The sequence below is a fragment of the Hyalella azteca genome, unplaced genomic scaffold (genome assembly GCF_000764305.2).
Source record: "Hyalella azteca isolate HAZT.00-mixed unplaced genomic scaffold, Hazt_2.0.2 contig7319, whole genome shotgun sequence".
Lineage (NCBI taxonomy): Eukaryota > Metazoa > Arthropoda > Malacostraca > Amphipoda > Hyalellidae > Hyalella > Hyalella azteca.
Window position 1 is genome coordinate 115,776 of NW_025937447.1, and position 25,635 is coordinate 141,410.

Sequence of the window (25,635 nt, forward strand, 5' to 3'; positions counted from 1 at the left end):
GTAAAATTAGTTATTTGGAGTAACATGTGCATGCAACCTTGTAAATAAGTTCATGGCTTGTAAATAGTTTTTCATTACTCAGAACCCAGTCAAAGAAACCCCAAGAGCTGGGGTAACAATGACCATCACTTTTTTGAAATCCATCAAAACTATGAGAGGCAGGAGCCAGCAATTTATGATGAGTGAAGCTAGAGTATAGACCTGTATTTTGCATGTTTCAATTTAAGTTTAACTTATTCTAGTAAAAAAATGGCATCATTTTGAAAAAAAGTGGTCAAAGTTAACCCCATTTTACGATAATGTATGGATATGGTAATATCATAACAATAAAGGGGAAGCAAATAAAAATTGCAGAAAATGTAATTTATTCAACATCTACATCATCTACAAAGGAAAAGGAGGAATTCAGATTGCTATTAGTAATGAATGAGTACACTCTGCATGCTTCAAACGTTTTAAAATTAAGTTTTATTTCAAGTGTCCCAGATTACTTTGTTTCCTGGGGTAATTCAGGACACTTTTATTTTTCATCTGGCACCTCACGAATTGCAAATGGAATTATTTTGAAGATACCATATGATAGCCTTCACAAAGAGCTATAAAGTGAGTCCAAACTTGTTTATGAAATGTTTCATGGTAAGAAGTTATTACCGAAAAATGCTCAAAACTGTCACTAAGTACCCCGATTGACAGTATAATGTTTAGGATCCCAATCGAGGATCTTTAGATGTGTATTGATGGTTATCAGTAGTTTTTGAATATGCATTTAAGGTTTGTAAATGTATATATTTTTCAGCAGCTCCCCATCCCAGGCCTAGGTGGCATCTGAATGCAGGGTTCATTTGCAGTGTTGTCTTATGTAGCTATATCTTGCAGTACACTAAGCTGTCTTGCAGTACCCTAAGCTGGCTTGCAGCAGTATGGTTTTTGCAGTCTGGCCAATTATCCTTCATGCTGTATGTACTTTCTTACTGAAATGCTAATGCTGATTTGATCATTCATCTTTAGTATGCTGTCATTTGAGACCTACTGCTTCTTGGTGAGAAGTTATTATTGTTGTGTAAAATTTATATGTGAAGATGGGGACTGTCTGCTATTTTGGTGATGATTAAAAATCTTGTCTCATGATAGTGTAATAAACCTCTGTACGGTACTGAATTTACTTGTATTGTTTACAGATCTTTGTAAAAAAATTAAGAAATCATGGAGAGAAATGATCAGTGCAGAAGAAAATGTGTATCAAAATGTTATCATGCTATGATTTGTTACAATTTCATCCCTGTTAGCCATTAACTTTTCCAGCCAAATGAAGAATTAGTTGAAATGAAATGAATAATTAGTTATGGATTATGAAATGAACTCCCAACACAATATGTTAGAAAAACCTGATTCTAGAATTGAAACCAAAACTGCCATTGAGTGGGAAAATGAACGAAGTGCTCATGACGTTGGCCTCACTGCATTGAGTTCCCCAATTTCTTCCAACCAAAATTTTTTGAGTTTTGATGCTTATGGCAACCTCACTGCTGAAAAACCTTTTAATGATTCAATAATTTCATCTCCACTTAACCAGAGTTTTGATTTTTCCTCTCCTACAAACTTGGATCCATTGTCATCAGCAGATGGACTCTTCATTGCAAAGAATAACTCAAACACTCCAGAGAAAAATACTGTAAAATATTCCAAACAAAATAAAAGGATAAGCTTCTCTGACACTCAACTGAAGCAAGTCATCAAAGAAGAACTTCCTGATTCAATATCGACATCAACCAGTCGTTATGGACGTGAGAGAAAGAAGCGAACATCTGATGGTTTTTTGTTTGGTACAATCAACTTTAATGAGCTGCGTAAAGTCACAGCTTGTTCAACCACAATTCCTCTCAGCCCCAAGGAAAGAGGTATTTCTTGTGAAAATTCCAATGGTATTAATTTTGACTCAAACCCTCTATCTACTAATTATGATGAAATTGTCACACCAGGTCTTGCTCCTCCTGAAAAAATTTTAACATCTGCTGAAAGTTCCAGTGAGACTGAAGACCCAAACTCCAAAGATCCATCTATATCTGGAAAAAAGAAAACAAAACGAGTGAAAAAAGCCGCATTAAATAGTTTACCACTGACTGAGAATAAAGCTGTGATACACCCATCTCCTAATAAAGGATCTTTAAGTAAAAAATTGAAGAATAACAAGAAATATATTTCTGGCTTGAATGATACTTCTACTAAATGTGTAGGTGATATACATCATTCAAATGAAGAGAGCATTGATGCAAAGAAAAAAAAGGTGTCTGAGAGTGTGTTCGATAAATCTTTTGAAAAAATTGAAATTGAATCAGACAAAATCAAGGATCAGGAGGAGAGTGAAAGAGCCCTGCTCCTGAGTCCTAACAAGAAGGATGAGAAGCCAAATGCACGCAAGAGAATAAACACATTCAATTCCAGTGAGGAAGTAGAAGTAAATTTTACTCCCAGAAAAAAGAAAAAGAAGAACTCTGAGGCATTGTCTTTTTCTCCAGCTGATGACCAAATACCACCTGCTGTATTGTTTGATATGGACAGTGATCACAAGAATCATTTGGAATCAGAAGCTGAAATGAGTTATAATCATACATACCGTATAGATCTTGGTGCAGTAGGTGACATAGTAGATGATCTCAGAATACTCAAAGATCTCACTGAAAAGAACAAGTCTGAATCATTGTTTATGTGCAAAGAAACACCTGAGGAAGCTCCACCACTTTTTTATACTGAACCTTTATGTAAAATTGAATTTCCTGTGAAGGACAGTTTGGCACCATCTGGTCCAAGGAAGCGGGGACGCCCAAGAAAAAGCCTTCCTAATGAACCACGAAAAAGAATAAAGAAGTTTACCCGAAAATCCATTGCAATGGGTGAGCTAAATTTCCAAAATTCATCCAAATCTAATCTAAACAATGAGTCTGTGAAGAATAATATCAAAACTGAACTTGGCTACGAAGAAGACATTTCAAATGACTCAGTTCTCAATATAAGTAATAATTCTTCAGCTTCAGTATCATCACCCATCTCTCATACCAAGCGTGGACGTGTTGTACGCAAGCCAAATGTGACTGATATTGCAGACCTCCATGAAAGGCAGATGCAGGCTAGGAAATTATCAAGGATGGAAAAAGAAATTGCCTCATCTGCTGAAGAGAGTTTACTTGAGGTTAGTAGAAATAAACAGTCTTATTGTAATGTAAAATTGCATGTATTCATTTATTTTTAGCATTCACTTTCTTGCTTTTGCTTGTGTTTTATAATTCTATTGCATGCAGATGAACTGGAGCAATTTTGTTTTACCATTTCATTTTTGTAGCTGTCTTTCTATCTGGTCACCAAGTTTCAATTGCTTTTATTTTATTGTGAATTGGCACAAGATGAAATTTTTTTGCATTTTATTCTGGAAGAGTGGAAAAGGAAAAGTTGTAGTATTTCTTTAGGCTTTAGTCTACTATGCCCATAGATTTGACTGTCTACAAATGGAAAAATCAGTCTTTTGTGATTTGTTGTTTTTCTCCTTCTGAAATTTACTTGTCTGTGAAAACTACATTGTTGGGTTCACTTTTTGTTATTTTTGTCTCTGCATAAACATATTGTCTGGCATTTTTTAACAAAGGATTTTTCCTTGCTGCCTCAGTCTTCATTGGATGCAGTTGTTGGTCGAAGACAAGGTGATTCAAACTCGAGATCAAAGAAAGTTGTTTTGAAGGTGAGCAGGCTTATCAGACGGACCAGTAGAGCAAAATGGAGGAATTCTAATGCCAAAGACATATCAGCATCAGTTGGAATTTGGCCCAAGGATTTTATCCCATTGAGCTTGATGGACCAAAAGAGTACTGGTAATAATATTGGGATAGAAGATTCTGATGCTTATAAAAAAGTTTGGCAGAAGTCTCCATCAAATAAAGAATTTGTTGAAGATTCTTTTGGTGGTGTCATGTCTGGGGCCATAAGATCTATAAAAAATGAGAATCCAGATCCTGAAATTTCTCCTGATGAATCTTCTGAGCCTTCACTAGAATCAGGTGCCATTATATCACCAATCTGCTCTGTGTTGAGAGGATATGTTGATTCTATTGGCAACAAGCAACCCACAACAGGAAAAAACTTTGGAAAGTTAAGTTTAAAGGCCAAAGGGAGAAATTCTCAACATAATACTTTGGGTAAATTGAATTGTAGTGTTGATCATGTGGATAAATTGACTGAAGAAGGAGCAAATTATGGGAAGTTGAGTTTAAAATCAAAAGTCAAAACCAATAATCCTGGCCACTATGCCCTGGCTGATGGGTGTTCTTTTAGTTCAATGCTTCAGCATCAAATTGATGAAAATATTGGATCAACTAAGAAACTTCAGTCTGATGTTATCAGTGGCACTGTTGGCATAGAAATGAAAAATGAGATTTGCCACTTGCCCCCCTCTGAAGAAGATGGTTATTTGTATCCCAAATACTCAGCTCTAAAGCCATCAAAACTTCTGCCCAAAAAACATTCACCTGCCACTGCTTTATGTAAAAAGTCATCTCATGAAGCCATGAAATGCTCCAAATCTCCCAAGGAAGTATTGCAGCAAGTGTTGTTGTCAGTGCAACAATGGTACCAAATGTTGGTGGCAGACATCTGTACTGGCTTCAATCGTATCCATCTTATGTCAAATTCTCTGTCTGCTGGCAAATACATGGAAGAAGCCTCTAATAAATCTCAAGATAAGCGAGAACTGCTGTGTGAATGTGATGCCTGCTGCAAAGGATTGCTGGTCCCTGCTGTCACACTTGAAATGCTGATTCTCAAAGCCAAAGAAAGCCATAACCTGATCTTGGGTGCCCCAAAAGAACAATTTGATGAAGCTTGGTGGCAGAAAAATCTGATGTTGTTCATAGACAGTGTAAGTAGGTTTGAAATCTTGGACATTCAAAAATGGTTGCAGGCCTTTGGCAGTATAATTTAGGTCTTCTTCTTTTATCATTTGAAATTCTCTTATCCTTATAAAGTCTACTATAAAAACTTCTGTTCACTACTGCATTGATCATTTCTTTTCAAACTAAATTTTTTAGCTGTAGATTTTGCATTGAATTTGCTTTTTTCCATGATAGCACACACTCACCATACAATTTCTATAAAAAATTTTTGCTTTCATTTCCACTTTTTATCTCTCAGTTCTAGCACTTGTGCAAATGTTCTCAGCTTCATTTGTTAGAGCTTGCAGTGACTCCAAGAGCACAGTTACAACATAAATTGGATCTATATATTTAAATTCTTTCCTTGTGTGTTAAATTAAAAATTATTCAAGTTGGTGGTATTTTTTTTTGCTCATTTTTATCATAAATTGTGCACTTACAATAGCATAGTTGCTATACTTTTTTTGAATCATTGAAAGTTCAGATACCTTAGCAGATGCTTTTCTCTTGTGGTAGGTGGTGTTGTTTACTGTTTAACCCCTGGGTTTGGCCTGATCCACAACTACCCTCAGACCATGCGCAGTGAATTTGCTCAACTTCATTGTCAAATGTTTTGTCCCTTACTTTCCTTATTATTTTTCTGTCCCCAGAACACGATGGATGCTTGATGCCTGCTGATATCAGTTCTCTTGTTTAATTAATTCAGTATTTTTATAGTATACATTGTTCATTTATTATACTTTTATTACTATTTAGCATATTATTTAACCCAGTTATCATATATATTGTTCAGCAAAATAGATTTCATGCCTGTTATGGTATTTAATGTTATGAATTAGGCAGTAGAGTTATTATTTAAGCATTATTATATAATTGTTTCTATGCTCACTCTGAGGAATTGATATGCTACAAATACTAATGCTATTTTTAAGCTACATATATATACACACATGATTTCCACAGAAGAGCCAAACTTAATCACATGCACACTAAAATGTTTGTGCAGTGTGGTCCCCCTGCAGAGTTGATAGCAGACTTGGAAGAAAAGCATCCAGCCGAGTACTCTGAAGGCAACCTAGTATGGGTGGCTCTGCGGGGGCATCCATTGTGGCCAGCCATCATCATGCAGGATTACAAATCAGCTCAGCACACCCGTCTTGAGGGTAAAAAGAAAAGTCTCATTTGATAAGAAGTAAAATGTTAGATATTGTTTTAAATTTTTGTTTAATATTACCTCCTTATTTGAAATTTGAAATTTGAGGCTCACTCAACAAATGGAATATAGATGTAAAATAAGCTCTTCCATTGGGTAATATTTTTTTTTTATGTTCTTGAATGTTGCAGTGAAGCAGACAGTGAAGGGCTTCCTAAGTCACCGTGTGTATCATGTGCTCTTCCTCAACGACAACCTCAGGGTCTATTGGATGAGAGAAGAATACCTCATGCCATACAAAGGCCGCACTGATATTACTGAGCATCTCAAGTCTGTCAAGAAAGAGGTAAATCTTTTGATCAAAATTATTGTTGAATCCTATAAAAATCTAACTGTGCATAAGAAGATCAAAGTACACTTGAAAACCAGTTACAACAGTCACTTTCTATCAACATTTACTACAACATTATTTATTTTTCAGTTCAACAACCTGAAGCCCACTGAACGTGCTTTCCAATGCCTGCTACTGAAGTCATTACCACACTTCCTGAAGGATGCTGAAGCTCTCCAAGCATCTCCCAAACTGGTCAAGTGGAACTCTGCTGTGGATGAAGCCGAGCTCGCCACCGCTTTGGATAAGTAAGCTCTCACTTCTGGCTATTTATTGATGCTTCCATCTGCTTCATCAAATATTGCACCTAGTCTAAATGATTCACTAGTTTTAATAACTTGGATGAAACTAAGAAAGGAATGTGGATGAATATATTTACAGGTGCGGTATACAGCGCAGTAAACATATTGATATTATACTGTATATTTACACAGTATGGATATATTAGTGTAGTTAGGCAGAAGTTCGTCATTAATGCATGTTTGATTGAAGACCAGAGAATGCTTTTTATTAACATTTTTATTATTTTTTTCAATAAACCAAACAAAATTTCTTGCTGGTGCTTGAAGATCAAAAAGCAGGTTACCAAATGACATTTTACTGGAATACGACATTTCCAATATTCAGTAGGTATTCATTCTCAAGAGGTGAATAGTTTTACAACACTTGAAATTTGGAAATGACCTAAGGTTCAAAATCAAAACTTAAAAATTATTCTGAGAACAACTTCAACATCCTAACAAATACAGTTGTTTGCAAATTGATAGCTGGAGACTTGTCCTTGCTGATGAGAGCCTCTGCTATCGCCAGTCTTGTAGTATAGTGGCACCACATGATGTTGCTGGCGCATGTCTCCAATGTTGCGTGGTTGATGGTTTCATTATGAGCCTCCATCATATGGTTCTTTGGTCCTCCAATTTGTAGGGGCATGTGAGTCGGTGGCTCAGTATCTTGCTGGTCAAACCAATGTAACACAGTATACATTGTGGAAAAGTTTACAACCTTATTTTGTGCAGGAGAATTTATAAGTAACATTGATTTCTTGCAGTTTTCTGACTTTTCACATGGGTTATTTTTCATGATAAAATTCTTGATTTTCTTGTTTTTTTTTAGTAAATCAGGAGTTTTATTTGGTCAGTTAGTGTTGCGCAGCTGATGTTATTTTGCTCAATTGAATTGAAGACTCGTTCACCCATCCTATAACCTCTGCTCATCTGGTTTTGAAAGTAGTTTCTAGTGATACAATCTTTTGATGGGGATTCATCTGGTCGGTTTTGACATATTAAAAAATTTGATATTTCTGTGTCGATAGTTTTATTTAATGCAATTTACTATGTCAGGGAGGACCGGATTCAAAAATACTTCACACTCTGCACGACGTCAGTTAAGCCAGAACCATCTTGCATCAAATATAAGAAGAAGAAGAAAAAGAAGAAGGATGATGGCATTTTACTGAGCTCAGCAGAGATCAAAAGTGAGCCAGGATCCATTAATGGGTCAATTTCAAGAGAGGCTTCACCAGGCATTGATACACGTGACAGAAGATCTCCCTCAAATGAGAGCGATTTTTCTGGCTTTGAAGACAGCTCTTCTGGTGAAGTGCAAAAACGTAAAATTGAGGTTATCAAAACCATCAATGATGGTTTTGACGTTTTCTATAAAGTTAAGTTAGCAGCATATAAAAAAGATCACCACAAAGCTTCTGATGCCCAAATAAGGAAGTTGATGCTTGACCACTGGACTGCCAAGAACCAGGCCTCTAAACAGAAATTTTTAAAAACACACTCTGAGTATCTGGAAGACTCTGATGATATGCTTAAAAGTAGGTTCAGTTCTCATGATGAGCTGGACAACCAATCAGAAACTGGTGGCTCAATAGCCTCAAGACGCAAGAAATCAACTGGTGATGACTTTGATGGAGCGCGAGGCACGTACAGATTACCACGTAATGAAAAGGTCTGCTACAAATGTGAAGCAGTGTCTGCCATGCCTAATGCTGCTGATATGGTGCGCTGTAAGGGTTCTTGTTGTGGATTCTACCACTACTCGTGCTTGGGTCTTGAAGTGAGGCCTGACAATGACAAGGAATTCAAGTGCAATGAGTGCTTGACTGGGCAGCATTTATGTTTTATATGTAAGCTTGGTGGTCGGTTGGTTTCAAGAAAAGACACCAAAGTTAAAGGCGGTTCGGTCGAGAAAAGCTTGGGCAATGGCAGTAAAGTTGCAGATAAGGATGTTAATACAGAACCTCTTGCTGGCGATGATAGCGAGAACAAGACACTTGTTCCCAAGAACTCCAGTCAGGACAGAAAATGCAGGAGAAAGAGTAATGTTAAGAAACCAGAGAAGAAAGAAGAACATCCTAGCAGAAATAACAATGAAATGAAAGATACAGAAGAAATCAATTTCGCGTGCCCTGACAGCGTCATGGAAAATAACAGTAATGGCTTCCCTGATACCTACTTGAAAGATTCTGAAAAACCTGAAAATAGTGAAGAATCATCTCGTATAACACGTTCTGGAGTCAACAATAAGTCAGCAAGGAGCGAGCAATCTGACCTCAGTGAAGCTATTTTTCCTGATACCAAAGAAACTGAAGAAAATATCAAACATGAGCAAATATCAAATTTGAACCCTGAAGCAGAAACGGGAAACGTGAATGAAGAACTAAATCTTGCTGGAAATGCCGACGATGTGGTGAAAGAATCCAAACCTGATGTAAACACAAACAAAATTGATTTGGATTCAAGCCCAGAAGGAATTTCAAGTATTTTGGAAGCTGATCAAAAGTCTCAAGCAAAGGCAGAAAATGCCGAGCAGGATTCAAAACCAGAAGACTGTGCCAACAGTTCCACAGAAGAAGAAATCCATCGTTGTTCTGTGGTAAGCTGCGGAAAGTTTTACCATCTGCAGTGTGCGCTTAGATGGCCTCAGGTGGCACATGGTTGGCACTCAGGCAAGGTCAGTGTTGAATATATAATTTTTAAATTATGTGATTAATATTTTTTTTTTTGAGCTGGAAAGCAAATGTGATCTGTGCTTCTTACCAAAGGAAGATTATGAAATTTGGCTCATTTGACTGTTCCATAAACTTGTGGCAATTATTGTTGAACAATCAAATGCATCTCTTTTCACGCTTTGTTAAGTTAGCTAACCATTGAATACCGTATTTGTTAATGCAGGAACGAAATACTCTGAACATCAACTTGAGATTGTCTTTCATGTGTTTTTATCATTATCATATAATTTTATTTATATCATTTCAAGACATCATCTCTGACAACCATGTGCAGAAGCTAGTCTGCCCTAGGCACATGTGCCACATGTGTGCCGCAACAGCCGAAGATATGGGATACCCTGCGGCCAAGACTGGCTCCTTCACCCGCTGTTTGAGGTGCCCTGCTACCTACCATACCGGTGAGACTTCGTGTTCAACATTTCCTGTCTTTGCCTGATGCCTTGATCAGATTCAAAATTCCTGTTATCTTGCCTACGATGACTTACCCACCAGTGAGAGTTATCTATCTTATCTTATCTTATCTCACTTATCTTATTTACGGGTACGTACCTTTCTAACGTTACGATTGTTTTTCTGATGGACTGTGTATAGACCGACTGTGGAAAAAAATGCTAAACATGGGAGCTTGCTGATTGCGGAGTGGACTAGATTACTTTCTGCTTCTCCAGCATGAATCAAGTTATGAAAAATGAAAGTAGTAAGGATCACTATTTTTTTGTATTAATGTAATTTTTTTGCATATTAGATAAACCCAAGCTTATCTGATTTAAACTTCAATCATAAATACCGACATTTTTTTTGTAAGGTTTGTTTTTTACATTTTTGCAGCACAATCTAGAGGACAGTCGGCCTGATGTGGCCGAAAATTTTCTTTTTGAAAATTGTGCTGGAATCTAAAAAGTTTTAATTTCTTTTCATTGATTTAATAGATCTTATCATAAAACTGGAGGAATGGGAACATTCTTAATGAATGTCTTAATGTCAACCGTTATGCCTGCAATGAATTTTAATTTCCTTATGATTGTGTATTTCTTAGTTTAAATACACAAAAAACTAGAGAACTAAAATTTAGTTGTTAGTGAGTACTTACTAATTTTCTTTTCATCATTCAAATTGCGTGTAAATTTTGATCTCTCTTTTGGTCCTTCCTTTTTTGGTATTTTTGGTCCTACCTATTACTTCTTTATTTCAGTAACTGTTGAGTTAATTTATTGCAAATAATTTGTTTGAAAATTTGGCAAATGATAAGTGGAATACATTTCCCTCTGTACATTTTGTTCCTAGGCACCGACTGCCTGGCTGCTGGTTCTGGTGAAATAAGCCTCGGCTGTCACGTCTGTCCTCGACACAATGCCCAGGCCAAGAGCAATCATTTCAACGTCACCTGGTGCTTCGGCTGTTCCAAGGTAATTATTATTGATTGATTGTTACTTTTCATTTTAAAAAAATGTTTAGCTCATGTTTGTTCATTTATTTTTTGCTTTAGTTTGCTCCAGCCGCTTATGCTTGTGTAATTTATTCATTCCTTAGTCTACCGACGAATAAATTTTATGCACTTGTTTTTAAGGTAGCAGGAGCAAAGTTTGTCTTGTGTTTAATGCATCAATTCAATTTCCATATTGAAATATATAAAGAAATCATATTTATATAATTAATGTTATACTTTTTTATATGAAGTGTAATTTTTTTATAAAATTTAAAGGCAAATTAAAGTGAAATCAACCCAATATCTAAATGTGACGTTTCTGTTAAATGCTTTCCTCCAGGAGCTAACCATTTAAATAGCATGGTTTTATATGCCGAAATTTCAGGGAGGCTCCCTGGTTCTGTGTGATGAGTGCCCCGCTGCCTACCACTTGGAGTGCCTAGAAGTGCCTCCGTCTCCTGAAGAAGGCAAAGGTTTTGTGTGTGATGACTGCATCAACGGCAAGCTGCCCGTGTATGGAGACATTGTCTGGGCAAAGATTGGAGCTTACAGGTGCCTGAGTGCTCTTTAATATAATTATTCAGTTTAATTAGTTCTTAATTCGGTAATTCTTCAACAACTAAAATATCTTATTGACTGATGATGTTGAGAGACGGCATTATGGGGTGTGAAGCATTGGGATCAAAGTTATATACTTGTTATGCTAGTATTCATTGGTGTGTGACTTTTCCATGAGTTAGTGCTTGGCCTTGTGTCATTTAAACTTCTTCACTTCACTTTTTTTGATACTGAAATTCAGGATCTATTTGAAATTAAAATTTGAAATCATGTGAATGAAATTCAACAATGTCAATGGATTCTTTGTTGAAAAAGATGGTGGCCTGGTCAAGTGTTGCACCCACGCTTCATCCCAGACAACATAGAAAATTTGAAGCACACACAAGGCATGTTCTGTGTACACTTCTTCGGTTCCAACGACTACTACTGGGTGCACAGAGGCCGCGTCTTCCATTATCAGGATGGGGTGAGTGCAGATTTGAGGCTCGTCTTCCATTATCAGGATGGGGTGAGTGCAGAGTTGAGGCGCGTCTTCCATTATCAGGATGGGGTGAGTGCAGAGTTAAGGCACGTCTTCCATTATCAGGATGGGGTGAGTGCAGAGTTAAGGCACGTCTTAAATTATCAGGATGGGGTGAGTGCAGAGTTAAGGCACGTCTTAAATTATCAGGATGGGGTGAGTTCTGACATTGTATTTGACTTCTTATGTTGTTATGCACTAATCATTATCACTGCACTTTGCAGTCGTAGTATAAGACACCTATTCTAGTGAAATAATTATGTGGAGAATTAGAGTAAGAGGATCTCGAAGTAATATTTTGCCCAGATAAGAAGAGTTAAACTATCATCTTCAAATTAAAAACCCACCAAGTCGCGAATGTGGTAAAAAAATTAATTGCAACATAAATTTTAAATGTACCAGGAATTCATAACTTTTTTTTTATTTTACAGGATCGAGGCTGCAAGTCGTACCAGAAGAGCTCCCTCAACCGGCAGTTTGAGAAGGCTCTTGAGGAGACCAAAATTGCCTTTGAAGAGGAGCAGACCAACAAGAGTCTCAGGGAGGCCCGCAGACACGAGAAGGAAAGCACTGTGAGTCTTGCGTAATAACGAGAAAAATCCTATTTCTGACATTTTAGTAATAAAATAGTTCGGTTAGAACTTTTAAATAAAAATATTACTAAATTTATCTCTGCAGTTTCTCAATATTTGTTGAATAAAAATGCCTACCCTAGTAACACAAAAATACTTCAATTATTTTTTAAATATTCATTTCCATTCTCATTTAATATCTTTTTTGTATAAACTTTCAATTTTAATGTTCAGCTACGATTTACATGTATTAATTTTTAATATTTATTTATCATATATCTTACCTTGATCTTTTTACTACAAAACTCACATAGAAGTTTGTTTTTTCAACCAGATTCTATCAAGTTCGGAATATGTGTCTATCCGTATCATAAGTGAATATCAATTTCAAGAACTTCCTCATTTGTTTGTTATGACACGAGGTCTATGTAGTACTGAGTCAATATTTATTTAATTCATACAATTTTTCTTATTCTTCCGACTGCAGAAACCGCCGCCGTTTGTGCGTATTGACACGAATCGTCCTGTGGGTAATGTCAAGCGCCAGGAGCTCGAGCTGCCTCCAAAGTGTGACTGTGATCCATTGTCTGCTTCACCCTGTGGACCAAACTCGAACTGCATCAACCGGTAACGTATTATCATATTGTAGATAATAATTAGATCAATATTTAGATTAGTTACATAGGAATGTTGAGCGCCAAGAGCTGGAGCTGCATCCAAAATGCACATGGTGAAAGCAGTGGTAATGAATGAAAGAGACATCGAGATGATAGGAATATTTTGTATTTTATTAATGCAAAAAATGGCAATGTTAATTGAGTAGGTATTGATTTTAAGTGGTTTGAAGTGAAAAATTTGCTATATTTCATATAATACAACCATATGAGAATTTTTTACTAGTTTTTTATTCACTTTAAAGAGGCAGAAAGTCTGCTATATTTTGTCTTTTACCAATTCTCGACTAGACCAAATTACTCAAGTCTTAACAAGAAGTATAATCAAGTAGATGATAAGATAATACCATTTACTTAAACAACAACACGGTAATATCTGCTAATTTTGATATGATCAATTATCAGCATGCTTCCAATGTCTTAGTAGGTATGTTACATATATATTTTAACATGTTTCTGTACCATAATTATCGAGTTATCCTTTGCCAGGACGTTTGTGTGTTGAAAATATTAAAGATTATTATATGTATTTAATTGAGTTACCCTTTGGCAGGATGTTGATGATCGAGTGCGCAGTGGAGACGTGTGCAGCGCGCGAGCGATGCTGCAACCAGCGCTTCCTCCGGCGCCAGTACCCGCAGCTTGCGCCTCAGCGCGTCGCCGGCAGAGGCTGGGGGCTGCATACCCTGCAGGACATACAAGCCGGTATGTTGTTCTTGTTGTATGTCGCTTAGGTGGGGGCACTTAGCTCCTAGTTATTGTTGCCTCTCATTATTATAGGGCGTATGTTCAACTTCCAAACGAGTAAGGTAAGGGGCATTTTGCTCTTTGATGCTGGTTTTCTTTGTTGTATGGTGCATGTTTAACATGCAAAAGGGTATGTGGTTTGGGTGGGGCATTTTGCTTTTATTTAATGTTATATCTCTTTATTGTAGAACGCATGTTCAACATCTAAGCGGGTGGTGGGTTTTGTGGGCATTTTGTTTTTAACTAGGTACTGTTTAGGATATCAATTATAGAATGCCAGTTATTTTTGGTTATCAAACTCGTTAATTTATTGTGCCAACACGTCAGTTTTATTGAGCCGGTTTGCTTCCTTCTATGGAACATTTGACTCACTTGTACATCATCCCGCCATGTTACTAGGGAACGTCTGCTTGTAATTACAGCTTTTGCCCGATGTTAATGAAATCTACTCCACGTACAGGTGACTTCGTGATTGAATACGTTGGTGAACTTGTGGATGAGACCGAATTATGGCGACGCATCGACTACATGCACCAAATTAATGAAGAAAACTACTACTTCCTCACCATCACCAAAGATATTATTATTGATGCTGGACCCAAAGGCAACTTAGCCAGGTAATTTTGGCAAATTTTTCGTTTCCAAATTATATCGTATTGAAAGATTGGTTACAAAGTTCCTACATATTGTATTTTCAACATCTGCTATGCTTGTATAATATTGTTTACTGTGAGAATTCTTCATTGATGCAACCACAGATCAATGAATGAATCGTCACGTGAATCTTAAGTTAAACTGAAAAAAAACTCGTATAAACCTATTTTACTCTGCAGATTCATGAATCACTCTTGCGAACCAAACTGTGAGACCCAAAAATGGCAAGTTGGAAGCGAGACTCGCGTGGGCCTGTTCGCGTTATGCGACATCCCTGCTGGCTCTGAAGTTACGTTCAATTATCACTTCGAGTGCGTGGGCACTGAGAAGAAGAAATGTAACTGTGGTGCCACCAACTGCAGTGGATACATCGGGGCTAAAGTTCAAAAGGTGGCTAACGATTTTGTTTTCTTCTCCTTATTCGTAGTCGATCGTATTTAGTTCACAATATAAATGAGTTAATTGGGCATTTAATCGTCCAGTATATTTTAGTCTTAGGGCGTTGGGGAGATTCTAATTATAACGAAAGGTTCACTTGAATATATGTAAATGTTATTCTTTGCTTGTTAAAGTCCATTTTATGCTCATTACTCGCTTCAATCTCCTATTTTTTTCATAATCATCAAACATATTACTTTGTTGTCTGCGTTTATGTTGTTATCAACATTCGTCCGCCTGCCCATAGATTGAACCAAAGAAGCCAGTAGGTTTCGGTAAAAAGAAGAAGAAAAAGAAGCCCGCCACTAAGGTCACGGAAGACGAGTGCTTCAGATGCGGCACCCCCGGAGACTTGATACTGTGCGACCTCGCCGCGTGTCCCAAAGGCTACCATCTTGAATGCCTTGGTCTGGAGGTGCTCCCTAAAGGTCAGTGTATTTATTATTCAATTCATTTCGCAATGTTTGAAGCTTTGGTACTCTTTTGATTACTAGTTTCAACACTCCAATCGAGGAATCATTCCTGATATTGACGCATTTTTTACACAGCGTATGTCTCAGTTGCTTTCTTTAGACATAACATTTTTATAGCAACTAATATTTGGAAGGGATTCAAAATTTTTCATATGAGCGGCTATAAAAAGTTCATTTTGTGTTCGTAGTCCCATGAATATCAATTTGAATTATAGAGATTGTAAAACATTAATGTACGCTAGAACTTTAATGAATTAATTTATTCATCTAATTAATAATTGATAAAACATGCAGGGAAGTGGGTGTGTCCTTGGCATCACTGCGATGAATGCGGCAACCGAGCCATCACCCGCTGCTTCATGTGTCCCAACAGCTTTTGCAAGGTTCGTTTATTGATTTTGAAGTGCTTGTAATTGTAGAAGTCTTTAGTCATCTTGTTTTATTTATTTTTCTTGATTGTTTTAAAATGAGGCAAATCCATTTTTCAAATCCGTGAGTCGAATTTTATGCAAACATCAAAAGATGCAGTGGTTGATCCTGTTTTATCTAAGCATGCTATCCCAAAGAAAAAGAGATAGACTTTTAATTTTTCATTTAAAATTCACTTTCGAAAGAGAGAATTGATGTAATGCAATTACATCCGTTGCTCGGTTACTATTGGTCCTGTTAACACTTTTAATATATTGCTCCTGGTAATTTTATTATTAATACCCATGATTTTTTAAAATTTTGCTCGCTGTATATTTCTTGTTAATGTATTATCGCCGTCTATGTAGCACAGTAACTTTTCACTTGTTTGTTCTTCTATGTAGGCTCACATGGAGAATAAGATGTGCACGTCCTCGGACGTGGCCGGCGGTGGGGTCTCTCTCACCTACTGCGTAGGGCACTCGGAGGAAAACGTTCGGGAGTTTTGCGATCTCAGCAAAACTGCGGCTGTGAGTCTTATTTGCAAACAAGAAATTAGAAAAATGATTCATTTTCAATTCCCTGATCTATAGTTCAAAATTCTATTCGATAAATATTATAAGTATATATGATGATACTGGTATCCATGACTTTAGTTTACTCATAGGACTCCAAAGGGGAAGAGCCTAAAAATGTCTATGCTCTACCAATCTGGCTGCAAGTCTTATTTGCTGCTACCGTTGTCACCACGAGCAACTGAACTATATATAGTCTAGTCACATTCAATCAGATAAGGTTTTTGTTTATTTTTGTGTTGATAAAAAAAAGGACAATTGTAGTTCTGCTGATCCTGATATAATATACCTACTATTTATGATGAAGGTAGAAAAGTTGAGATACGATTAGGTTAGTCACAAGTCACGGGAAAAGATAGAAATGATTGAAAATTTTTGGGATATTTCCGTTCAAGCTTCGTTTTTGAATGAGCAGTAAAAATTTGAAGTTTCGAAACAGTGAATTCCTTATTTAAATAATAAAGTGTTTTTTTTTTTTTGAGATCCACCTGGTAGTTTTGGCCATGAGGTTGAAGTTCCTCGAGGGCAAAACGATATATTTTCCTAATGCATACAATAAATGTGGAAGCATAATCTAAATTGAAGCTCCGTGACTGATTTAATGGGTTAGCCATCTTCTCTAGCTCAGGGCGCAGATGGAGGCAGCGAGAGCGGTGAGTCCCACTTTTCTGGAAGGCGCCCAAGTCATAGCAGGAGCAGCAGCAGATGCAGCAGTCCTGCCACTGCAGCACGAGCAGCTGCAGCAGCAGCAGCAAGCTGCAGCAAGGAAGTCTAAAGAACGCAGCGAGCGAGCCAGAGCGCGACGGCAGTTCAGGGAGGTAAGAGGAGGAAGGTTTTTGACACAACAATTCGTTTATTGATTGATAATCGTCTTTCCTGTTTTATCCTTTGCAAATTTATAGAAAATTTTTTGTTGATAAAATAGGCAGTACAGATAAAAACGGTACTTGACAACTGTTTTGGAAGTTCAACTTCTGGAGATGAAGCTCGCCCAAAATTTCCTGATAAGGGCCTTAATCTAGGCTTGTTTTAGTAGTAAAACAGGATAGAGAAACGGTTCTTCACGAAAATATGTGCAGTTATTTCCTTTCTACCATTGTACCAAGCCAAAAAATTTTGGAAAGAGCATTAATCTAATCTTGTTCCAGTTGTACAACCTGACGGAGATGTACAGCGAGTACGGGGGTGGAAAGTTGGATGTCATCGACCCAGAGCAGCTCATCATGAGCATCAAGAACGTTCCAGGGTGCAGTGATGCGGATCTCAAACTTGAAAATTCCGATGACGATTCCGACCACGAGGCCAGTAAGATATGTTCATATAAACGAAGTAGAAGAGACTTTGTCGACTTGAGCTCTGATGAAGATAGTAGCGGAGACAGTTATGTAGAAACTGTGAAAACTAAATCAAATTTTACCAGGAAAAAGAATAGTGAAGTGGCCCCTGAAACCACCGCAACTCGAAATATAAGTTCTCTGAATATTGCAGCTGTAGATGGATCAAAAATTGGCTTCCCTGAAGATAGTTTTGAGCTACAGGGAATGAATGCTTCTTTAGACAAAGAAAAATCAAAACTACAAACCTCGCCCATCATCAACGTTGTTGTAAATGTTAAGCCTCGACGACAAAACAGTGACAGTAGCTTGATATCAGAATCGAAGCATCCTTTAGGTCATCATAATTTTAATGCTGCCGGATCATCCGCCGAAAAGGCTAGGCGTGAGTCAGTGGAATCAATTGAAACCCCAGTTACTAAAAAACTAAAGAGCAATGCTGAACCATCAAGAGACGAACGTCGTGACGATGTTTCGGAAAGTCTTTCATCGAAATTATCATCAGTAGATTCTTCAAATGAAATGAGAAGTTTGACAGATAGATCAGTCTCTGACAACGATGGGGCTTATGGTGCGATGACATCTGGTAGACTCAGATCCTCCAAATGTCAGAAGCAGTTACCAACTAATAAGTCTCCCATCTTACGTCTTCCTGATCCTTGTGGAACCGAAAAATCTTCGTGCGTGGCCAACAATCGCTCTGCTAAAAAGATGAATCTTGCTAAAACATTGGATCATATTCCTTCTCGTGATTCAGAAAAGTTGTCACAATCTCCCAATAATTTTTCAGATTCAAATGAAATCGAACCGTCCAATGTTTTTCCGGATTCGATGCCACGCGGCAAAGCTGTTATCTCCACCAATAAATGCTTGAGCAAGTCTTTGAGCTCTGAACCTTCCACTGCCTCAGAAGATAGGCGTCATTTTGCTGCAGATAATACCGATGTTCCCAAAACCAATGGCATTGATGGTCACTACCCTCACCAGTCTGGCTCATTCATTTCACCGGCTAAACATTTTCGCGACTGTCTGTCTTCTAGAAACGGATTAGACACGCAAGATGTTGATTTAATAAATTTGTCTAGTGATGCGAGCTCGAACAGCTCACCCCAGGCTTCTCCTTCCACTCAAAAGCTTCGGAAGTTGGTGTCCAATAACTCAGTGCGTTCGAATGTGGTGTTCAAAGTTGGCCGACATTTGGAAATGAGCTCATCCGCTCTCTCGCCTAGAAAAACAAGCTTGTCCTCGCCAGAAGAGAAGAAGCAAAGCTCGAGTAACGTTGCTGAGGAGGAGGAGGATGATTCTGATGATGATGTAGTGCCTCTCACTGTACCTACCATCACTATTGCACTGTAACATAAGATTGTAATTAATGCTCCGTCTTACATTTTAATCCATTTATAAGCCGTTTTATGTTCTGGTTACGTAATTGATGATCTAGCAGCGTCTTTTACGATCTTTCATCTAGGCTTAGCTGTCAAAAATGGCATTTTCCTGTTGTAAACAAGACTCTTGATGAATATAAACTCTTTAGCTGATTCGTAAAATCTAAAGCCCAGTCAATTAATATCTCCTGTGAAATATTCAGTATTGTTGAAATTGTTCCATATATTTCCAGTTCCATTGTTGAAATTTTTTCACTTCTCATCATAATTATGGGATGTTTTTTCCCCTCATTGGCAAATTTGATATATTTTTACATTTAGCCAAACCGAAATTAACGAGCTTCCTTACTTTCGTTATCTTTTGAGCTCATTGGTTTGTGGAATAGAATTCACTTACAGTATCACATTCGTAAAATTCATCTCTCTGCTCCCATGTTCTCATTTGTAAAATCCTTCTGTTCTAATATTCTTCATGTTTGCCGCTACTCTTATGAAGTACAAATTATGTAAAAATATTGTACAGTTGCAGCAAAGTTGTCTGCAATGTATGTTTGTTGTCTACCTAAGTGGTCTTCCTTTAGAATTCCAAAGGAAGCTATGTACATACACTAAGTGTGACAGCTCTACGTTAGCGTCCTTTTTTAACATGGTTGCGTTTTTTTAAAGTTTCGGACGGTGTGCAGATGCTGGCCCCTGCAAACTAGAAATCCGATGTATGCTGCAAATGACTGCCAAAATGTCTTTTAAAACTAGCCTCGGTTGTTATTTAAACACTATGTTCTTTACATCCTTGCTTCAAATCAGATTTCTACTAGCATAATTTTTCATAGCTCATCTTTTGCAAAAGATAATTTTCACTAGAGCTTGTTTTGTGTCTATAAGAATGAAGTTACAGTTCTTTCCTCGGCTATTCTTGCTCTTGTCTCCCAAGTGAATTAACCGCTATATTTGAACTAAGGGAATTCACTCGATTGTCATGCAGTCATTCACTTCATTCGAATTACAACTCAGATGCTTCAATAGTTTAAATCACACTGCCCCTAATTTAATATATGTTTTATTTTGCACGTGTTTAGCCTTAGTATTAATTATCATAGCGTCCATGTGTAGTCCAGCGTCGCAATTCGCGGAGCGCTTTTTTGCTTCGTTCTGTAATGCAACGCTGATGAAGCCAATATTTTTAGCTCTCATGTTAAATGAATGAAAAAGTTCTATGTATGCTAAGTGCAACTTTGTCTGCAATCTGTGTGGTGCCGTTGTTTTATCCAACAAATATCACCCTGCGTATTTATGAACAAACTGTACATAATCCTTGTTATTCAAAAATTCTTGTTTATGTGAAAAACATCGACATCAAATATTGGAAGATTCGTAACAATTGATTTTTTGTTGTCACCTCGAGAGAAGGTCCGGTGTGACCACGCCCCATTACTTATTAAATACAACGTACTTGCTTGTAAAAATTACAACTTCCAGAGTGTGTTCATGTGAAATTTGGATTCTTGAATGAATGACAAGTTCAATCAATGAATGACGTCCATTATCTGCACAACTGCATGACCGATCTGAAATCGGTCTGATTTCAAATCCGAGTTGCGGGTATCCTATTTACTGCAAAAATTTACCATTAACAACAAAAACTAGAATCGGAAATCGCTTACTATTCGCTTGACCGTTGATCTTATCGAATGGCTGTTATTCTCTAAAAAATTTTTTTGCGTCGATCATATTTTCTGTTTTAGTGTATTGCTCGATTTTTTTTTAAGATTGCTGTGGCTGCAGCCTATTTGTCGTTGAGCATATCCATGTGCGTGTCAGGTCTCGCACTACCAGAATGCGCTTGGTTTGATGGAAAGCTCGTCTTATTTATACAATTCTAGGATTCCACAGAACATCAACAAACTTCATGGTAATTGTTGTATGTTTTTGAAATGTTTTTCATGCATATTACGTTTTTATCTACTTGGTCCAAACGCGTTCAGTATTTTGTATCCAATACTTGTGTTTTATTAAGCCTCTTTTTTTTGCTCTTCACGGCATTATCTCATCACGACCAGTAAAATTCTGTCGGTTTTCTTCAGCAACAGAAACTTCACAGTGTGATTGAAACGTAATTTCTCACTGTTGAGGAAGACGCTTCATTAAATTAATTATCACGCGTCTCATTCTAGGCCTAACCTGTTAATTTTACTGCATTCTGTAATTTTATTCCCGAAGAATAATGTTGTCGAATTATTAAATAGGGTCTTAAATTATGTTTTTATATACTTTGAGCCTTCCTTTCGTTTCCACGTTGTAACTTCTTTACCCTTCACGTCAGAAATAATTGTAAGTGCATTAGTTGCATTAATATTAATAGTTGCATTAATCTATTCAATATAAATTGAATAGATTGAATTGTACCTCATTAATTGAATGCGGTACGGTAAACTGGTGGATCGCATTATGAAATGCGCCCTGAATACTGCTTAGCCGCACTTAACGTGTTAATGCTGACTGTTTCCGGAGTATTTGCCTCTGACGAAGTTTCGTTTCGTTACTCGAACAATTTCTAATTAAGGAAGAATGCAAGCAAGGAAAGATTTACGTAAGAAAGTACGTAAATTTAAATCAGAGTCATAATTCAGACGGCAACAATTACACTGAATAACCAACGACTTCGCAAACGTAGGCAGACGATTTTTCATCTAGCAATAGAAGCCCCCCGCTATTCTAAAAAAGTTTGAAAAATGGATGTCAATAAGTTGTCAAATGGACATGGTCGACAAAAATATATATAAAAAAAGTGTACATCATGACTACGGTAAAGTCTGGCGGAGGCAGAATTATGGTCTTGATTGCTTTTCACTAGCATGTGGGAACGCCCTCACAGAATACAAGGTAAATCCCAAAATATTTGCCGAATCTTCTTTACATCAACGGCAAATTACTTGAAGCACGTTGCTTGGTTCAACAAGCAATGCATTAATTACATGAACAAATCTTTCTGATGGGTGGAAGAATTAGTGTCTTGAAGCCTTAGCGATTTAGAGCTTTAAATGTATTGCGGAAATGAGCTGTGGTTGACAAGCTCCCTAAGTAGCCATGAAATGCAAAACTTTAAGAAGTCTCGACTTGATGTTTTCTTATTAATTGTATGAACAAATCTTTCTGATGGGTGGAAGAATTAGTAAACATTTGTACGCGTTGTGAAGAATATGAACAACTGTAGCTGACATCGCTCCTGCGAAATTCCATACCCCAAGGTTGAACCTCAATCTTGAAGCACGTCAAGTTAGACGAGTTAATGGGAGGCTCGAGTGGCCGCCAAGTTGCCCAAACTTGTGCGGCCGCCAAACTTAGAACAAAGCTTCAAGAAACAGCTAGGGAAGAGAGCCTAGAAGCAGATTCATGCCCTTCTGAGTGCCCTGTAAACCATCATGTGTCATCATGTATTCACAATGCTGTAAAAGCCCCAAAAATAATCCGTAAATCAAGAAGACACCCGTTATCTATTGGCGAGAAAATATTGAGTAAACGAAGTCACTGAAATTTACAGCTATCAGTCATGATTGTGTAGAAAAACGGATATCCTGCACCAAGTTACCGTGCAGGATATCAAACTAGAAGAATCTTGACCACGTGTAATAATGACACCGAGAAATAGAATATCCTGGATCATGCAGTTTAACTTTAATCGATCGATTCCTTAAACATGAAAACCCTTAATCGTGAAAAACTGCCATTCTAAAGTCGTGAGTCACGAAAAGTCATGAAATTCCGGGCAAGAAAATTAAACTCGCATAAAAATTCCCACAAATATAGGAATCTTAATCATCCAGCATTGGCATACTCAAAGATTGTTGCTGTTGTGTTAATAGAATAGAAGTGTCGGCACTGAAGAAATAGGAATGTAGAAATAGAAATGATGAAATATAAATAAAATAGGAATGAAAAAAATAGAAATAGGAACAAATAGAAATGTAAGTGTTGAGAAAACAGAAGATCCTTCCATGTCCACGATTCGCATAAAATCTAACTTCCATAACGGTAAATAACTCATTCATTCACATTTAATTTTTCCAATGTGATAGAAAAGGATCACTAAAGTACCTATGATAAGAAAGCTCAGTTTTCCAGTGATAAACGTTCACTCACGTTTGTTCAAGCAATAAAAACTACCCACCACTACTTCAACCATGCTACAACCCTTGAAAGTTATCAGTATCGCAACTTTATTTAAAAGCTTTAATACATGTGTAAGTAGTAGGAGAATATTTTCCAGCGTTTTTAGTTATTAACTGAAAAACTATTAATATTGAAAGTATGATTTATGCCACTATATCTCTGAACAATATATCTATTGGCACTATATCTCTATGACGGGCTTAATATTTTTAGCAATGTTGCAATTCAAAAGCGGATTTTAACTCTTTATGTAGTGGTAAAAATGCGATCATTCCAGAATTTTTCTGTGCTAGACTGAAAGCTGTTTTAGTAAAACTGTTTTAGTCTACGTAGCCGCGGAGAGCGATTTCCAGTTTCTCACTCATGCTCATGGCTGCATCCAGCTCAGAGTTTTCTAGATTGTTTGAAATGGTCTTAATATATATGAAAAAATAATTAAATTTTGACATCAAAATTCATTTGCTGGAGAACTGAAGAGCGGCATCTAACGGTTCTGTTGCAATTGCAATTACGAATCATGTCCGCTGCAAATGTGAAAAATTCATTCATAAAGCGAACAAAGAAGAATTTTTGGACGTTTAAATCTAGTTTTACATTCACTGCATTGATATGCATTATGAATATAATGCATATCAATGAAAATAGTGCGTGTATAATATAATCTTACTTGCGTTTTTTTTTTTTTGTGATCAAAGAAATTTATCATTTTTTCGTCACTTTTGATTTAAGAAATTTAATTGCAGATTTTAACTGGCATATTGCTGTTTTTACCATAGCGTGACATTCAAATTTCATCATTTTAGTAATTTACTCATAATCTTCAATATTTCTTTTATAATAGTAAATGATCTTAATTTTAGCGGAAAGGGGCACTCGGACGACGAGTTCATTTCCGGGCCGAGCTTTGGAAAACTAGTTTTTTTTACGTTTGTGACAGTGGAAGGTTTGAGTAACTTTAGTGTGTGTAAATAATACGTAATATTAAATAATAATACGTGTAAATAATACGTGTGTAAATAATACGTAATTCGAATGTGAGTTAATAATGAAACCCAATAATAAATGTTTTTCATTTCTTCTCTAACATTATCCATTCTTCATTAATCAAGTGAGACCCAAATTAAATTGCAATTATTTTTTGCGATTATCATACCAATATAAAATTTTTATATTAAACTTTCAACTCTCTTTGATGAATTTATTTATTGTCGTCATGGAACACGATACAGAAGTCCCATGTACGAAGGAAGGATGAAAATATAACTCAGTACTCACTGCAGTGAGTGACAGAGAGCGCATTTTCTCGTCGACGAAAACTTGAGGTCACGGACGGACGGACAGACGGACAGACAGACAGACAAACGGACATGGCGAGCACAATAGTGCATTTTTTCCATAAATGAGAAAATGCGCTAAAAAGCCGCTCTCTTCTTATAGGCCTGTGGTCTCGATCTTTACACAGAGCTCCAAACAAGGAATGATCCTGAGAGATCACTTGCGATCCTCCGCAGCCTGTTGCTAGGTCTGCTGATCCCTCTGCTGCATTAGCGACCTAGTTTGGTTCAGATCACGGGTGTTATTGTTCACCAAGCTGCTATAGAACAAGGCGGTAAGTTATCATAATGTCAATAACTGTACACCTGCACTCTAGTGTTAGCTAGGATGCCCCAACATCAGCACTATAATGCGTCTAGTCAGTGTTAGCCAAGAGGCATGTTCACCATCACTTCAGTCAATGTTAGCCAAGAGGCCATTACANCTGTCTCTTATACACATCTAGATGTGTATAAGAGACAGGTACACTACCACTCTAGTCAATGTTAGCCAAGAGGCCAGTACACTAACACTCCAGTCAATGTTAGCCAAGAGGCCAGTACACTACCACTCCAGTCAATGCTAGCCAAGAGGCCATATAGCCAAAGCTCACAGGGCGGAATCAAAGCCTCGTTCGTTTCGCCACTCAATCTTCAGTTTACCCGCTATGCCCAATCCTGTTTACAGTGAATGCCGTCCCCAGCAAACTAAGCATAACTGATTGAAGATGCGGCAGCTAAAAAAAAGTGAGTCAAACTGCACGAGTGAAATACGCGGAGAAACATTTCACTCATGTAAATTGCCACTGTTTTTGAACACACGTCTAAATTCTCGAACAGTTTGTCAAAATGTTATTGCTGCTCGGTGACGTTCGAGATATGTTTTGTTTACGCGACTTCGTCACATGAATA

The 25,635-nt window shown here is 37.2% G+C and overlaps 1 protein-coding gene across 3 annotated transcripts; it reads left to right on the top strand.

The window, feature by feature from the left end:
• Nucleotides 1–1,177: 1,177 nt before the first annotated feature.
• Nucleotides 1,178–21,015, top strand: LOC108680821. Of its 3 annotated transcripts, none has more exons than XM_047881208.1 (20): nt 1,178–3,187; nt 3,659–4,903; nt 5,923–6,079; nt 6,261–6,415; nt 6,551–6,708; nt 7,801–9,421; nt 9,754–9,877; nt 10,764–10,885; nt 11,291–11,457; nt 11,779–11,929; nt 12,415–12,555; nt 13,043–13,182; nt 13,783–13,934; nt 14,437–14,593; nt 14,810–15,020; nt 15,316–15,496; nt 15,836–15,924; nt 16,354–16,479; nt 17,148–17,342; nt 17,673–21,015. In XM_047881208.1, exons 1-20 carry the CDS (start codon nt 1,343–1,345, stop codon nt 19,212–19,214), a joined length of 8,679 nt encoding a protein of 2,892 aa, XP_047737164.1. In that variant the 5' UTR covers nt 1,178–1,342; the 3' UTR covers nt 19,215–21,015. The 3 variants fall into 3 exon arrangements, with proteins under 3 accessions (XP_047737164.1, XP_047737165.1, XP_018025222.1); XM_047881209.1 differs by having other exon boundaries at nt 17,153–17,342; nt 17,673–17,738; XM_018169733.2 differs by lacking the exon at nt 3,659–4,903.
• Nucleotides 21,016–25,635: the final 4,620 nt, after the last annotated feature.

What these genes read in the sequence shown, in the direction of transcription:
- LOC108680821 (XM_047881208.1), top strand. Translation starts at nt 1,343, where the DNA reads ATGGATTATGAAATGAACTCCCAACACAATATGTTAGAAAAACCTGAT. An exon ending in TCAGCACACCCGTCTTGAGG is followed by an intron (nt 6,080 to 6,260) that starts GTAAAAAGAAAA and finishes TGAATGTTGCAG; the next exon opens with TGAAGCAGACAGTGAAGGGC. An exon ending in TCTGGAGGTGCTCCCTAAAG is followed by an intron (nt 15,497 to 15,835) that starts GTCAGTGTATTT and finishes TAAAACATGCAG; the next exon opens with GGAAGTGGGTGTGTCCTTGG.